The sequence below is a fragment of the Anser anser genome, assembly GCF_964211835.1.
Source record: "Anser anser genome assembly, chromosome: 15".
Classification (NCBI taxonomy): domain Eukaryota; kingdom Metazoa; phylum Chordata; class Aves; order Anseriformes; family Anatidae; genus Anser; species Anser anser.
The window spans coordinates 10,086,366-10,099,188 of record NC_139736.1 but is presented as its reverse complement, the minus strand read 5'-3'; the positions used below and the strand labels follow the sequence as shown (position 1 = coordinate 10,099,188).

The following is a 12,823-nucleotide window of genomic DNA, read 5'->3' as shown; positions in this document are numbered from 1 at the left end:
ATGAAAATACGTGTTATTACAGATATTCAAGTTAGCGGCCTGATTACAAGCAAAAGTGTTTTTTTAAGCTATTTTTTTTACGAAGGGGTATATCTATAAAGTATGGAAAATTAATTTTAAAACCATCAATTCTTGAATACACAGAACTTTCACTATGAGAGGGGGATAAAATGTACTGGTTACTGTCTTTCTCACACTGCAGAAACTATTGGAATGTTTTTTTTTTTTCCAGTATTAAGTAATACAAATTTTTTTCCTAACAGTTTTGGGGTGAGTTTATTTTCACTATATGCAGAGCTCCTCTGTGACTTGGAGCCCCTGTCTGTATCTGCTGTGTCTCATTTCATCATCTGCCTGAACTGTTAATAGTGTTTTTCATGTCATGATGTCCACGCAGTTTTGCCTTGGAAACAGTTTTTTGGTTTTTTTCTGTCTTACTCTGACTTTTTAAATCTGTTTTTCTTGCTATAACTATTCTAGCTTGAAATCTGTGTTTTGTCTGCATACAACTTCTTTTGAGTTCTTTCTTCTTATTCTTTTATGTAGCACTGTGTGGATCTGTTACAAGGGAAATGATGCAGCCTTCCTTTCTCCAATTCTCCTTCCTGGGGTTAGAGATGTCTGTTCTTCCTTAGAAGCAGAGTATAGTAATATAGTCCTCTACATCGTCTTGTGGAGTACTTCTCAGTTTGACATTCTCCATTCCAACCTGTACTTTATTGGAAATACTCACAGGAGGATCTAATGATTCTCAAGAACTGATACTAAAACCTTTTCCTGGCTTTTCCTTCAGCAGGTCTGATAATTGAATGCAAAATCTGTCTTCCTTACGTTTCAACAAGAAGTCTTCTTCCTATCTATATACAGGTTCTACAGCAGTATCCTTCAGAGAATGCTATTCCATACAGTACTTCACCTCTAAATAATCTGTCTGCAAGTACAAACTTGCTTCAGTGGTTAAAAAAAAATAAATACAGCTATATCTTTCACTTCAAACAAATCTTCTGGTTTCTGAAACTTGCTTCCTCTTGGGTGACATTATTTCTCTTTGAAGGATGTTTATCTGCGTGCTCAAGTTCAGTTGTAAAATGGATAAAAATTATGTTTTCATTGCAAGACCACAGTTTATGTGAGCTCTTTCCTGCCACCTCACTTCCAAATTCTCTGTATTTTTTAGTTAATGCTATGGCTGAAATGTAGGGACTTCACTGTTCAATGTGCTCCTGCTTCATGTAGCAGGCGCCTCTCTCTTATGATTTCAGTTAGTCTTAAAGTACAAAACTACTATTTAAACTACAGGCATCAATTTCTTAAATTACAGGTTTGACTATATCTTCTTTAAACCCTCATGCTTGTCTTCCCTTTGCTCTCCTGCCGTATAAGGCAGGCCTGTCACAATTTAAAATCCTTCTTCGTAATTCTTAAACCCTGTTAATGTATTGGCTTTCCAGCTAATGAGCCCATTTTGTTCAAAGGTTTCTAACTGTGATTCTTCTACTGTGTTTGTAACATTTCAGGAGACAGAACTGGTTCTTTTCCCTACACCTCAAATAAAAAGATTATCTTGCAAGTAAAGTCATGCTTATCAGGATAGTCTCATCTTTCTTTACACTCACTAGATTTGTTTTTCAAAGCTGTAATATTACTGAGACAGACTATTTTTGATTTGTTTGCATAGCAAGGGGAATAGGGCTCTGGTCAATGATAAGGGTTCCTAGACACTATTTGAGTACAAATAATAAACTGATTAGTTTCAGTTGTTTCAATGTCAAATATTTTTCCTTTCTGACATAATATATAAAATATACTGCAAGTGCATTTGCATTTAATATTTTTATAGCCACATTTTCATATTTTAGATTTCAGTTCTTAGCAGTTTAAGCAGTTGATACTGCAGCTGTTTGCTAGCCATTAAATGGAATAGTAACATAGCACATAGAAGCTCAGACCAAAATTGAACTACAGTTTAGAGAAATATCTGCAGTCTATATCAGGCAGATAACAGTTTCTAGGCTGGGATAAAACATAAGGCAATCTTTACCATATATATCACCCTAGCTTCTTCTTACTCAACTTAATAAAACATATTTCAGGGAGAATAACAAAATATATGTATTTATTCATTGAGATCCAAGAATATATGTATTTTAATAAATGTGAGAAGTGAAATCAATCTTTTTTTAAAAAAAAAAAAAAACAACAGTATGCTTTCTGTCTATGGAAGGAAATGAATCCCAAATCTGTAATTTGATAGAAAAAGATACTTTCGTAAGCTACCTTACTGGTCTTTTTACTTGTATCTTTGTACATGTTGACCATTTATTCTTTGTGACATCAAGCAAAATTTCCTTACCTCCACTTCTGGGACCTGTTTCTGCTACAAGAAGAACTGAGGGTATCCCTGCATGCTGGTCACAGTAGAGTTGTTCCCTCCATCTGAAAAACACCAAACACTGTATGAATTCAGAGGTGCCACCAAAGTGAATCAGTCCCACAAAAGCATGAAAAACGCACTGAAGAACTGAAAAGTTGCATACTTGGAAGTTGCACGGAATAACCAAATTGTTTCTTTCTCTATGATTAGTTTGTATACTTGGAGAGAATAAAAGGCAGACTTGTGATGGAAAGCCCTAGTGGTATAAATCTTCATTAACAGTATATTCCTCAAATTCATAAAAGAAGATAAACCAACAGTCTGTAACCAGCCTAATTTGCAGAGTTCCAAAAAAAACAGCCTAATCTCCTATTTAGGATATCCTGTATTAAGATTTGCTGCCTACAAAGTGGTTGGGTACTAAATAAAAAGTGATAAAACGAGTCACTAAAGAATATGAAAAGATTCTGTTTGATCCAGGGTGTCAACTTTCTGTAATCCATGACACCCTGTTCTGATCTACCACAAACTTTTTTTTTCTTTCTTTTTAAATCAATGAATAAATGAACCTTAGCCAAAATAGCAAGTCTGTCTCAATGATCTTTTAGATCCATGCTAACAGAAGATCTAATTCTTGACCAAAAATAATCCTATTGCTTTCTAGTCTGGCCTGCGAAATATCACTTCACTTCCATAATAGTGAAGTTAAGAGAGTAGATGCAGAACTCACCTCCATTTTTGGAAACATGTTTTTGCATCTAATAATTCATGATAAAATAAATCATTTGTTAATTAGTAGATATGCAGAAAATTAGGAAATGAAGATCATAACTTCTGTCTGTGTAATTAACAGTGATTCATACTAGCTTGTAGGTGCTAGAAAAGCACATCATTTGCACTGGAAAAATTAACAAGCACTGCTTGAAAATTCTACAGCAGTTTGAGGCAATTTATGTTGGGATTGCAGTAGCCTTGCCCTTATGGTTATAGCAGCTCTGGAATTCATAGCTAGGTAAGATGTAAAGCACCTGATGAAGCTACAAACTAAGCCACTGGGGAAAAAGTACATATAATTTCTACGCTCTATATAGCAGAATTTGTTCCTTTTCAAGTTGCAAAGTGTCCAGGATTCTGACAGTTAACTAAGATGTGACACTACTGATGCAGTTTTTACTTTTCCTATAAGTAATGTACTCTTTTATTTAAAAAATACATATATATGTATATTTAGAGTTAATAAAATTGGGGTAATAATTTAACATAGCCATCACAGATCTTCATTTGGAGACATTTGTAGTAGTCGCCCTTGCTTAGAATCAGTAAGTTAACACAGTTAACAGAGAGTTACATTTCTCAACTCATCAGAGTGTGTTGAAGAGCAGTGTTAAAAGATGGAGGTAAATCTATTTTGTTTATTCAGGACACTATTTCTTAGTTATGTTTTCCTTGCATAAGAGGCCTAGGGAAACTTGACACTTTCCAAACAAAAAAGGAAGAAATAAGAAAAACTCATATTCATTCCAAATAAACTGAAACTGTGCCTATTGCATTACAGAATCAAATCAGGTGTATAACATGATTGTTTTCAATTAAATAATTACAACTATCAAGCTGAAAAGACAAAACCATCTCTTCACTTCCTTTATATAAGCACCCACAAAATGAAATAGATAATAATAAAATATAATAAATCAATTGTCTATGTTGTCAGAAGCAGCTGAGGGGAAAAGCGCCCCCTCTAAGGCTAAGCTGATTTAGCTCTGCAACACAGATTGATAGGAATTAAGTTCAGCCTTACGAGAACAGCTAGCAGGTACTAGTCAAGGCTGAGCCATTGTGGTAATGAGCATTAGGAGGCTAAAACAAATCAAGTATGTTCCTGGATAAATGCTTAGAGACAGGTATAGACCAAGCAATTTATAGATAATTTCAATTTTCTCGAAGGTGGGAAGAAAGGAGGAATGAACCATAAAAACCATTTGTGGTGCGTCTATTAAAAAAGTCTTACAATAAAGTTGTACTGCCACAAGTTCTGTCAGGAGTTACAAGTTTGAAATGGGGCCTTTGGTTAAGTTCTTACATAACAGTTCGACAGTGCTATTTGCTTTCAGCTTAGGTGAGATTGTTTTTTAAGTAGAAAACTATTTCTTTTAACTTCTCTATTAAGAGTGTAAAACAATTAAGTAATTGTCAAGGCATATCTTAGCTCTTGAAGTGCTTCAAGAAGTAGAAACAATGCTTTCTTTACTTGGCTCATATCTCCTTACATTAACTGCTTCATGGAGACTGAGTAATCGCCGTTTTTTTTGTGTGAATTGTTTGTGTGAACTTAAACTTCCTTTAGAAGAACTGAAAGCAGAGTGACTATACAGAGGACAGAAGGGAAGAGGAAATCAGTAACATTTAAAACATCAGCATTCTCACACACACACACACAAAAAGTAATCTGGTTCATTTTTACTATTTGCAGCAAGAGCTGAAAGTAAATTTGCTGTTAGGTCAAAGAAAGTTTCTGTAAGGAGTCTTTTAGTTGAAAGTTTTGATAAAGATATTACCAAAATATATGCTCTAGTAGTACACAGTGAGGTTGTTTTGTACAGAATTAATTTTATGTTGCTCATTTGTTCTCCATGCTTGTATTAAAGTGGGAACTAGCACATGTCCATTATAAAGAAAACCTGGAGTCAAAAACTAAATCTTTCAAAAAGAAACCTAAAACGAAACAATTTAGTGCAGCTAACTTGCTAATTACTATTCTACTGAAGCCAAAAAAAATAAAAATAAAAAAAGTCTGCTGAACTACTTTCTCTTGCCAAGAGATGGAACAGCTACGTTATCTTCTACTCTGATTTATATGGCTGGATGCTTTTTAAAGAATCAAATGGAGATGTATTCAACATGTTAGTAATTTCAGCAGTGTCAAGTCTTGACCTCTGAGCTCTTCCTTAAAAATGGATTTCCATGGGCAGACTAATAGGAAAGAAAAATACCATCTGTCCAGGATTATTAATACTGACTTCTATTTAAACTTCCTTCAGTGCTTCTTACTCCATTATACTAAGATCTGCCCTCTCCCCCATCAATCTTCAGATTAAGCATAATGATCATAGCCAACCACCAAAATATATATATGACAAAATTGTATATGACTGTTGGAATTCCCTGTTGTCAGAATAAGTATATAACCCTAAAATTAGCTTGACTTCCTAAAACTGTCCTGAATTAATAGAATAATAATAAAACTAAGTAGGTATATGAACCTCACTCAAATTTGCATAACTGGTAAATTCCTTCTCTTATACTTCTGAGAAGGACAAAAGTTAGAACATTACTTAACACAAGGCAGAAGAGAAACCAATAAAACCATGGGTGTTTTATTGAAGCCAGGTTTAAACTTTAAAATGCAAAAGATATTTGAAATTAATCAAGGAGAATAGCAGAACAGGCTTTTTGAGACCTAGGACCACTTCTATCTTAACAATTATAGTACCAAAGTGAAAGATATTTTATTGTTGAAGTAGTGTATTTTTAACTTTTATTATTATTATTATTATTCAGATAATTTCAGCTTGTGTCTTCCTAAGGATACCTTTTATGGAATAACATCAGGAAGGCAGGCAATCCCTAAAGAAGTGGCTTCATCTAGCTTTGATTCTCCATCTCCAGCAGGAGCAGTGACATGTGAACCAAGTGCTATGATTGAAATCGAGAGTCAATGGTCTTAGTGCAGTAAACCAATCACACTCCTTGTCACCGTTGTCCTCAGTGAAATTGTTCTTGGCACACTGTGGTAAATATGTAGAAGTCGCATGTACTCTCAGGCCTTTGCATCTTTTCATTGGTTTGATATTTCTGCTTACTGGAATAGCGTGGCTACCCATCATTAAACAATTTGTTAGAAAAGCCTCCTGAGGGTATATGCATGAAAGCCTACAGCTGTATATAGTTCTTGGGCTTGGGGACACGGAGTGCTAGAAGGTGGGAGGATATGTGCCAGGTCATTAACTCTCACAAGACTGAACTGAAATATGCAGCTTGCCTTTTACATAACAGTTTTACCTGCTGGGTTTTTCACCTCTATACCTGCATTCACAACCAGCTTCCTGCTTATTAATGTGAAGTTGTATTCTGACTGCTCTTTTTAAGGCAGTCTCCTCAAGCATGTAGTTAAAGCACTCTATATGAGCTTACAGGTGTACGTTATATTTGCCTTGCAAATCCCCTGTCCAGTAGGAACTGCCTCATCTTGCACGTGTGGCTGCGTGGAACAGGTACCTTTACCTCAAGACTTCTTCTGGCGTTCCTCCCTTCTGGGGAAGAGCTGGCTGCACATCAGCCAGCTGAGGCAAAAACCTCACCTCGGGGCCCAGCTTACCTGCGGGAACACCCGCAGCCTCCAAGCCCCGCTCTTCCCTCACGAAGCGGGGCAGCGCCACCACGACCCGTCCACACATTGCAGCAGCCTCAACGCGTCAGGGGCAGGAGGCAGCAGCCTGCCGGCGGCGCCCGACACCCGAGGGAGAAGCCCGGCTGCAGGGACGGGGCTCCGGGCGGCTACAGGGAGCCTAAGGGTGGCCGCCTCCCTCCCGCCTTCGCCTCGGCGGGCCGGCAGGTGCGGCTGGAGGAGGCGCGGCCTCGGCGTCCCCCTCAGGTGTGGCGCCGCCTCCGCCTCAGGTGCGGGCGGCCCCGGGCGGCGCCGCTCCCCCGCCATGGCGGCCCCCGGCGGGCTGGGCCGCTGCGTGGCCGCCTTCTGGCTGGCGCTGGCCTTCGACGCGCTGGGCTTGGCGGTGCTGCTGGCCGGGGTGTTCGCCGACGTGTTCTTCGCCGACCTGCTCATCTACGCGGGCGGCATCGGCATCTTCCTCAGCCTCATCTGGTGGGTGTTCTGGTACGCGGGCAACCTGGAGGTGCCTCTGGAGGAGCTGCGGGACGACGTGGGGCTGGCGCCGCCCAAGGGCCGCGGGGACAGCGTGCTGCGGGGGCTGGTGCACGGCCTCAGCCGCCGCCTCTCCTCGGCCTTCGGCACCGCGCCGCGGACCCGAGCCGCCGCCGCCACCGCCGACCTGGAGCTGAGGGGCCCGCGGGGCCGCCCCGCCGAGCCCGGCAGGTGAGGGGCGGGAGGGCCTCGGCCGCGGGGAGCCGCGGGGGGACATCGCTTGTCTGCGTATAGAGCCCCCAGCAACCCTCCTACCTGAGACTTGCCCTAGAAAGCTCTCCTCCCTTGTTGTTAAAAAGCTCGTTATGCGAAAGCACCTGCCCACAGCAGAACAAATCTAAAAAATAATAATCTTGTGGAATCTTACCCGCTTCTGGCAAGTAATGGAAATCTCATGGAATCTTACTCAATCCTGGTAGTAATAGAAATCAGGTGAGGAAAGTGTCCCGAGTTTGGTTATGCAGGTGTGATACTTCCTGAAGACACCGAAGGATGGAAAGGGCCACCATGAACACAGCACGTGAGCATGAGGAAGTTGGCATGGGGTCGCTCGCTGCAAGGTCTCTCAGGGGCAAGAACCAAGCCGTGTAGTTTGGGACTGGTCCTCATACAGCTCACAGTGTCTGGGAGAAATAAGTGTGAGGTGACATAGCCATGAGCCACTGCCCACATGAACTCTTGTGAAAAAGATCCCTCTCTAGCAATGTGAAATACTTTGTTCTTGGCAAACAGAAAAAACAATGAAATGCTGACTTGTATGTAGCTTGGGGGCAGAGTTACAGCTAAAGGTTTGAAACTCATAAATGCTCATAAATTAACTCGTAGTTAAACTACTCCTCATTGTGAACCTCAGTCATCTGAAAAAGATGTGCTATATCAAGTCTGCAAAGGAAGTGTTGGAGTCCAAGTTCAAAACATAACCGAAGATCATCGAGGTTTCAAAATATCCCTAGTATGTTCATTAATACAGCATATTTATTTAGGAAGAAAAATATGAGTAATGACTTGACAGTGTCCAAAAAAAAAGTCAATTTTTCACTTCACTGTGTAAAATCCTGTTCTGAAAGAACTGTGAGACCTACTTTGCACTAACTGCCTGAATTACTTGGGATGCTGAACATCTTATGGTCCTGATTCACTGTCTACAAGGTTATCTTTTTCTGCTGCTCCTTGAAAGTAAATCCTGAAGCAACTTCTGGCTTACAGAAAAGTTCATGTGAAAATTGCCTTCTGTGAAAGCCACAGAATTTCTTGAGAGGAAGTTCTAACAGTAGGGAGATACAACATTGCTTAACAGAAAACTTGTAGAAGGGGGGGATAAGAACAACAGCAATACAACTTAGAAGGTTTGTTACTGCTGCTGTGTAGTATATTATTAACTATCTGCAACAAGAAATGGGCTGTTGAAAATAAGTCATTCTCCTTCCATTCTCTTTTTAGATTTTGCTGAAATGGGTTTAGAAATGACTGATCAAGATCTACATTTGCAGGAAAGAAATGGCATTTGTAAATGAATATGCCTAACACTTTTCATCTAAAGCATATGGGTATTGAGTTGAGTAGATGAGCCGCTATCTCTGTGGATGGTCCTACTTTCAATATGCATATATAGATGTGTGCTTTGCTGTAATAAACTACTAGTAGTGAAAGTTATCCAGTATTTTTAAATATTTCAAATCTTGCATGTTGCTAATTTCAAATCTATGGTTTGTTATTTCCCATGGAGGCAGATATTTAGAGGACTTCATTGTGAGTTCTCCCCCTTGAATAGCAACTTCTAGTGCTGCAGTAAACAGACTTCAGTGCAGTTGCCTCAGTAATTGTAATTCAGAAGAAACCAAAACAAGGAGTGTATGAGTTGTGGTACAGATTGTAATATGAACTCCAATTTTAACTTTCAAGGCAAAATACAAAATAACAAATAGTTGCACCTCCAAGATAATTTAGGGGTCTCATTGAAGTAGGTGCATCTGAAATACTTTGTACATTCTCGTAGGCAACTGTCTGAATTAGATCACCCTTTATTGATAGACCAAATCTTCTGCGTATCTGGAGATATATGAACTTCACCAAGCAGGTTAAACGTGTTTGGGCAAGTACTGTCAAGAGCAAGGAGGGGGAAAAAAAACCATTACCACTTTCCAACCCCACCTTCCCCAAAGGAAAACACACACAAAAATCCCAAACCACTACAACATACGGGCCATTAGAAGAGCTTCCTGAGACATTACCTTGAGATTTCTCCCAGTATAAAGTCTCAATGTTAAGGAGAAGTGCAAACATCTGGAAATGAACTGTTGCTTTAATAAGGAAGTCTGCTCTTTCCAGAAACTACTTAAGCATTTTTTTTGTCACTTATGTAACTTTCTGGTTCTTGTGATTACTAATTTTTAAAGCTATTAATGAAGTACCGCATGCTGTTCTGATTTTGTTTCTTGAAAACTACACAATTTTCAAGAGAAAATAAGTAAGTGAGAAGGGTGACAGTTCTTGAGATATGGAATAAGTTATATTAAAGGAGTAATAAGTAGAGTAAGATCCTTGAGCCTGCAAGGAGAGGCAGAATATAACATATGCTAGAGGACTGTACAGTATTAAATGGTATGGAAAAGTGCATAAGGAATGATTATTTATTACCTCTTCCAAGAAAAAGTGGGCATCCACAAGTTGTTGCATGCTATGCAACTGGACCATGTGATTATTTGGCATAAGGTAATGTGGCACTTATAAATTTACAGACTCAAAAAGCTGGAGGAAAAAACAGAAGTGATACAATGATAATATATTTGGCTGGGGAGGACGTGGGGCAGTAAGTGGAAGTTGAGATAATATCTTAAAGAGAGAACATTTGCATGCTGTGATCTTATGTCTCTATCTGACATCCACACGTGGTCATCACTGGAGATGGGCTAGTGATGTAATTTTCTATTTTTTTTAATTTGGGCCCCAAGTGGCTGTTAAGCATGTAGAAAAGTACTTTTAAGACTGTTTTCAAATAATGGATTTAGAGTTTTATGTGATGATTTGTTTTAAGACTACTTCGGAGTAACCTTTTCTTAATGTGTTATCTTCAGGGTCTGCTGAAGACACGACTGTTAAAGTTACTGCCTTTAAAACTGGGGAAAGTGCTACAAATTATGGAAAGAGAATTCCCTACCCAATGCGATAGGATTCTCTCATTCTGGAATAATTTCTACAACCACTGTGGACTCTGTATAAAGTGGACACACAGAGCTATATCTCTGCCAAATGCACCTCTTTCAGCGTTGGACTGGATCACTTCTTTTTAACCATTTCAGAATTTAAAATTGGTCTTCTAAGAAGTGAGAACTAAAAAGGAAACAAACCAAATTCACAGAAAAATAACTGCAGTGTGTAATGTAGAAGTATCTTTTGTAATAACCTGGGAATGTTTGGATAAAAAGCTCTTGCACAATGAAAAGCTCTTGCACTGTTTTACCAAGGTCTAGAAGTTGAACTTACTGTGAATTTTTATGATGCCAGTGCAATACTTTTATTTGTAAGGGTGCTTTTAAAATATCTATGTAAAACTGTTGATGCAAGGATACAAATGTAGTAGAAGTTGTTTATAGTGTACATAGACAATTTACAGTGTCTCTTGTGAATTTTCATCATTATTTTGGAATAATTTGGAATTTGAAATTTTATAAGTAGAAAAATAAGAATAGTGATGTTGGTATGCCAATCCTTTCTTCATAGTTGTGTATCATGTAATATGATGACTTTTAGAGGAGCTTTTTTAATCCAGTGATGATACAGGAATTATTTTTCTAATGCTGAAGCACTAAAAAAACCTACCAAGTCAAAAAAAAAAAGACTAATAAGCACAATGATATTTTACAGAATCTTACCAAATTTACGTCTAGATGTAATTGAAATTGGGGTTGGGTTGTATGTGGAAAAATTTGTATTAAAGTTAATGATATGTAAAATTTTTGTATGTGAGGAATTCCTGAGTCCCTCTGTTTCTGCACTAATACAGAGTTTGAGCATTTTTAATGCACAATTGGTTTTATACTGCAGCTTATTGAATAGTGGAAGTGGGTTTCAGGAGCGGGCCTACTGAGAATGCTGTGGCTGTACTTTCTTGAGAACCCTCAAATGTCTTTCAGTGTTCTCTTGAAAATTACTGGAGTAACATCGACAGGTATCCAGTGTTTTTAAAATGTTTTCCAAATGCTCTTAATCTTTCAACAAGTTCAGGTAGACCCTAGATTTGAAGGTCTATAATTTTTTTTTTTTTTGTACTAACGGCAGGTTTTAGGAGTTTTATAGAGCTGTTTCCTCCTTTTAGAGGAACTGCAATGCGACACCACTGTTTTATTACAATGGATGGTTTTAAAACAAACAAAAATCCTCCTCCCTAAAACCTATTGATCATTTCAATGTCATTCCTTTTTTTTTCTTTCCTCTGTTCTGAAAAGCCACTTGCTTTTCCTGAATTCCCTGTAGCTCCAACTGTTAAACTGCATTATAAGATGTAATGTCTAGTTGGTTAGTAGGAGCGATAAATTAACCCAAAACTTGCATGTGCAGCTGTTCATATACTAGTCTTAGTGACAGTTTTCTCTGATTTAGTGTTGTGATTGTAATTATCTGAGCAAATTGAGCAGGGCTGTGAATTCACTGTGGATTACGAGATAACGAATCTTATATCCAATATCAGATACTCAGTGATTGTTGGGTAGGATGGTGGATAGAATGTTGCCATGTCACCCAAAGCGCATAGGATTCAAATGCTTACAGTTATGAATAGTATGTGTAATTAATAATTAAATATAGGAGTTGGCACATCAGAAAAGAAGGATTATGGTTTTTATAGAGAAGGACTATAATGTTACTAGTGTGATGTGTCTAGACAATGATGTAAAAAGTACTTGCTGTGGAGCAGTGCTAACTATTGTAAGCTATATTGTGGGTTTTGTTTTGTTTTTACATTTACTTTTTAAAATGTAAAGTAGTTACTGTTTCATGCAGTTCGTTATTTGTGTTCTAAATAATGAAGGCTAACACTAAATAGGAACTGGCAGCTCAAACAATTGTTAGCAGTTAAACATTAACAAATATTTAGTGCTATTTTAGTCTCCAGGTATCCTTATCAGTTGTAGCTCAATGCAGCACAAAGTCCATTCAAAGAGCTTTCATGCTGGCCGTGGCAAAGCAGCTGTACGTGCTTGGGGGTGCTGTCGGTGTGTGAACGTAGTCGCACATCTGAAGCTGGATTTATTCAGCCTTGCAGAGCACATAGGGCTGTTTTTTTTTTTTTTTCAAGTGCAGCCAAGATCTCCAGTAACCACAGCTTGGATCTTTGTTATGTGGTTATACAGGAGCCTTTTGTAGCTGGTTACCTGAAACTAGCTCAGCGTGGCACCCTACGTGCCACTTCCTGCAGTGACTGACCGCTAAGGCATTGCATCACCCTTAATTTATAGCCACATGGAAGGCTACACGCTTGGCCCGGGGTTCTTCAGATGTGGACTGGACCCGAAGAA

General features: G+C 38.7%; 1 protein-coding gene and 1 long non-coding RNA gene across 2 annotated transcripts; one reads left to right on the top strand and one right to left on the bottom strand.

Moving 5' to 3' along the window:
* Positions 1–178: 178 nt before the first annotated feature.
* LOC310882276 lies at positions 179–6,888 on the bottom strand. Its single transcript, XR_014572886.1, has 2 exons — positions 6,750–6,888; positions 179–2,436 (listed from the first exon to the last, which is right to left on the bottom strand). It is a non-coding gene; the product is annotated as an uncharacterized lncRNA (long non-coding RNA).
* LOC310882272 (transmembrane protein 238-like) lies at positions 6,825–11,263 on the top strand. The gene is made up of 2 exons (XM_083800783.1): positions 6,825–7,481; positions 10,385–11,263. The coding sequence occupies exons 1-2, from the start codon at positions 7,084–7,086 to the stop codon at positions 10,392–10,394; spliced, it is 408 nt and encodes a 135-aa protein (XP_083656909.1). The 5' UTR covers positions 6,825–7,083; the 3' UTR covers positions 10,395–11,263.
* The last annotated feature ends 1,560 nt before the right edge of the window (positions 11,264–12,823 follow it).

Excerpts from the sequence above, each read along its gene's own strand:
- LOC310882272 (XM_083800783.1), top strand. The coding sequence starts at position 7,084 with ATGGCGGCCCCCGGCGGGCTGGGCCGCTGCGTGGCCGCCTTCTGGCTG.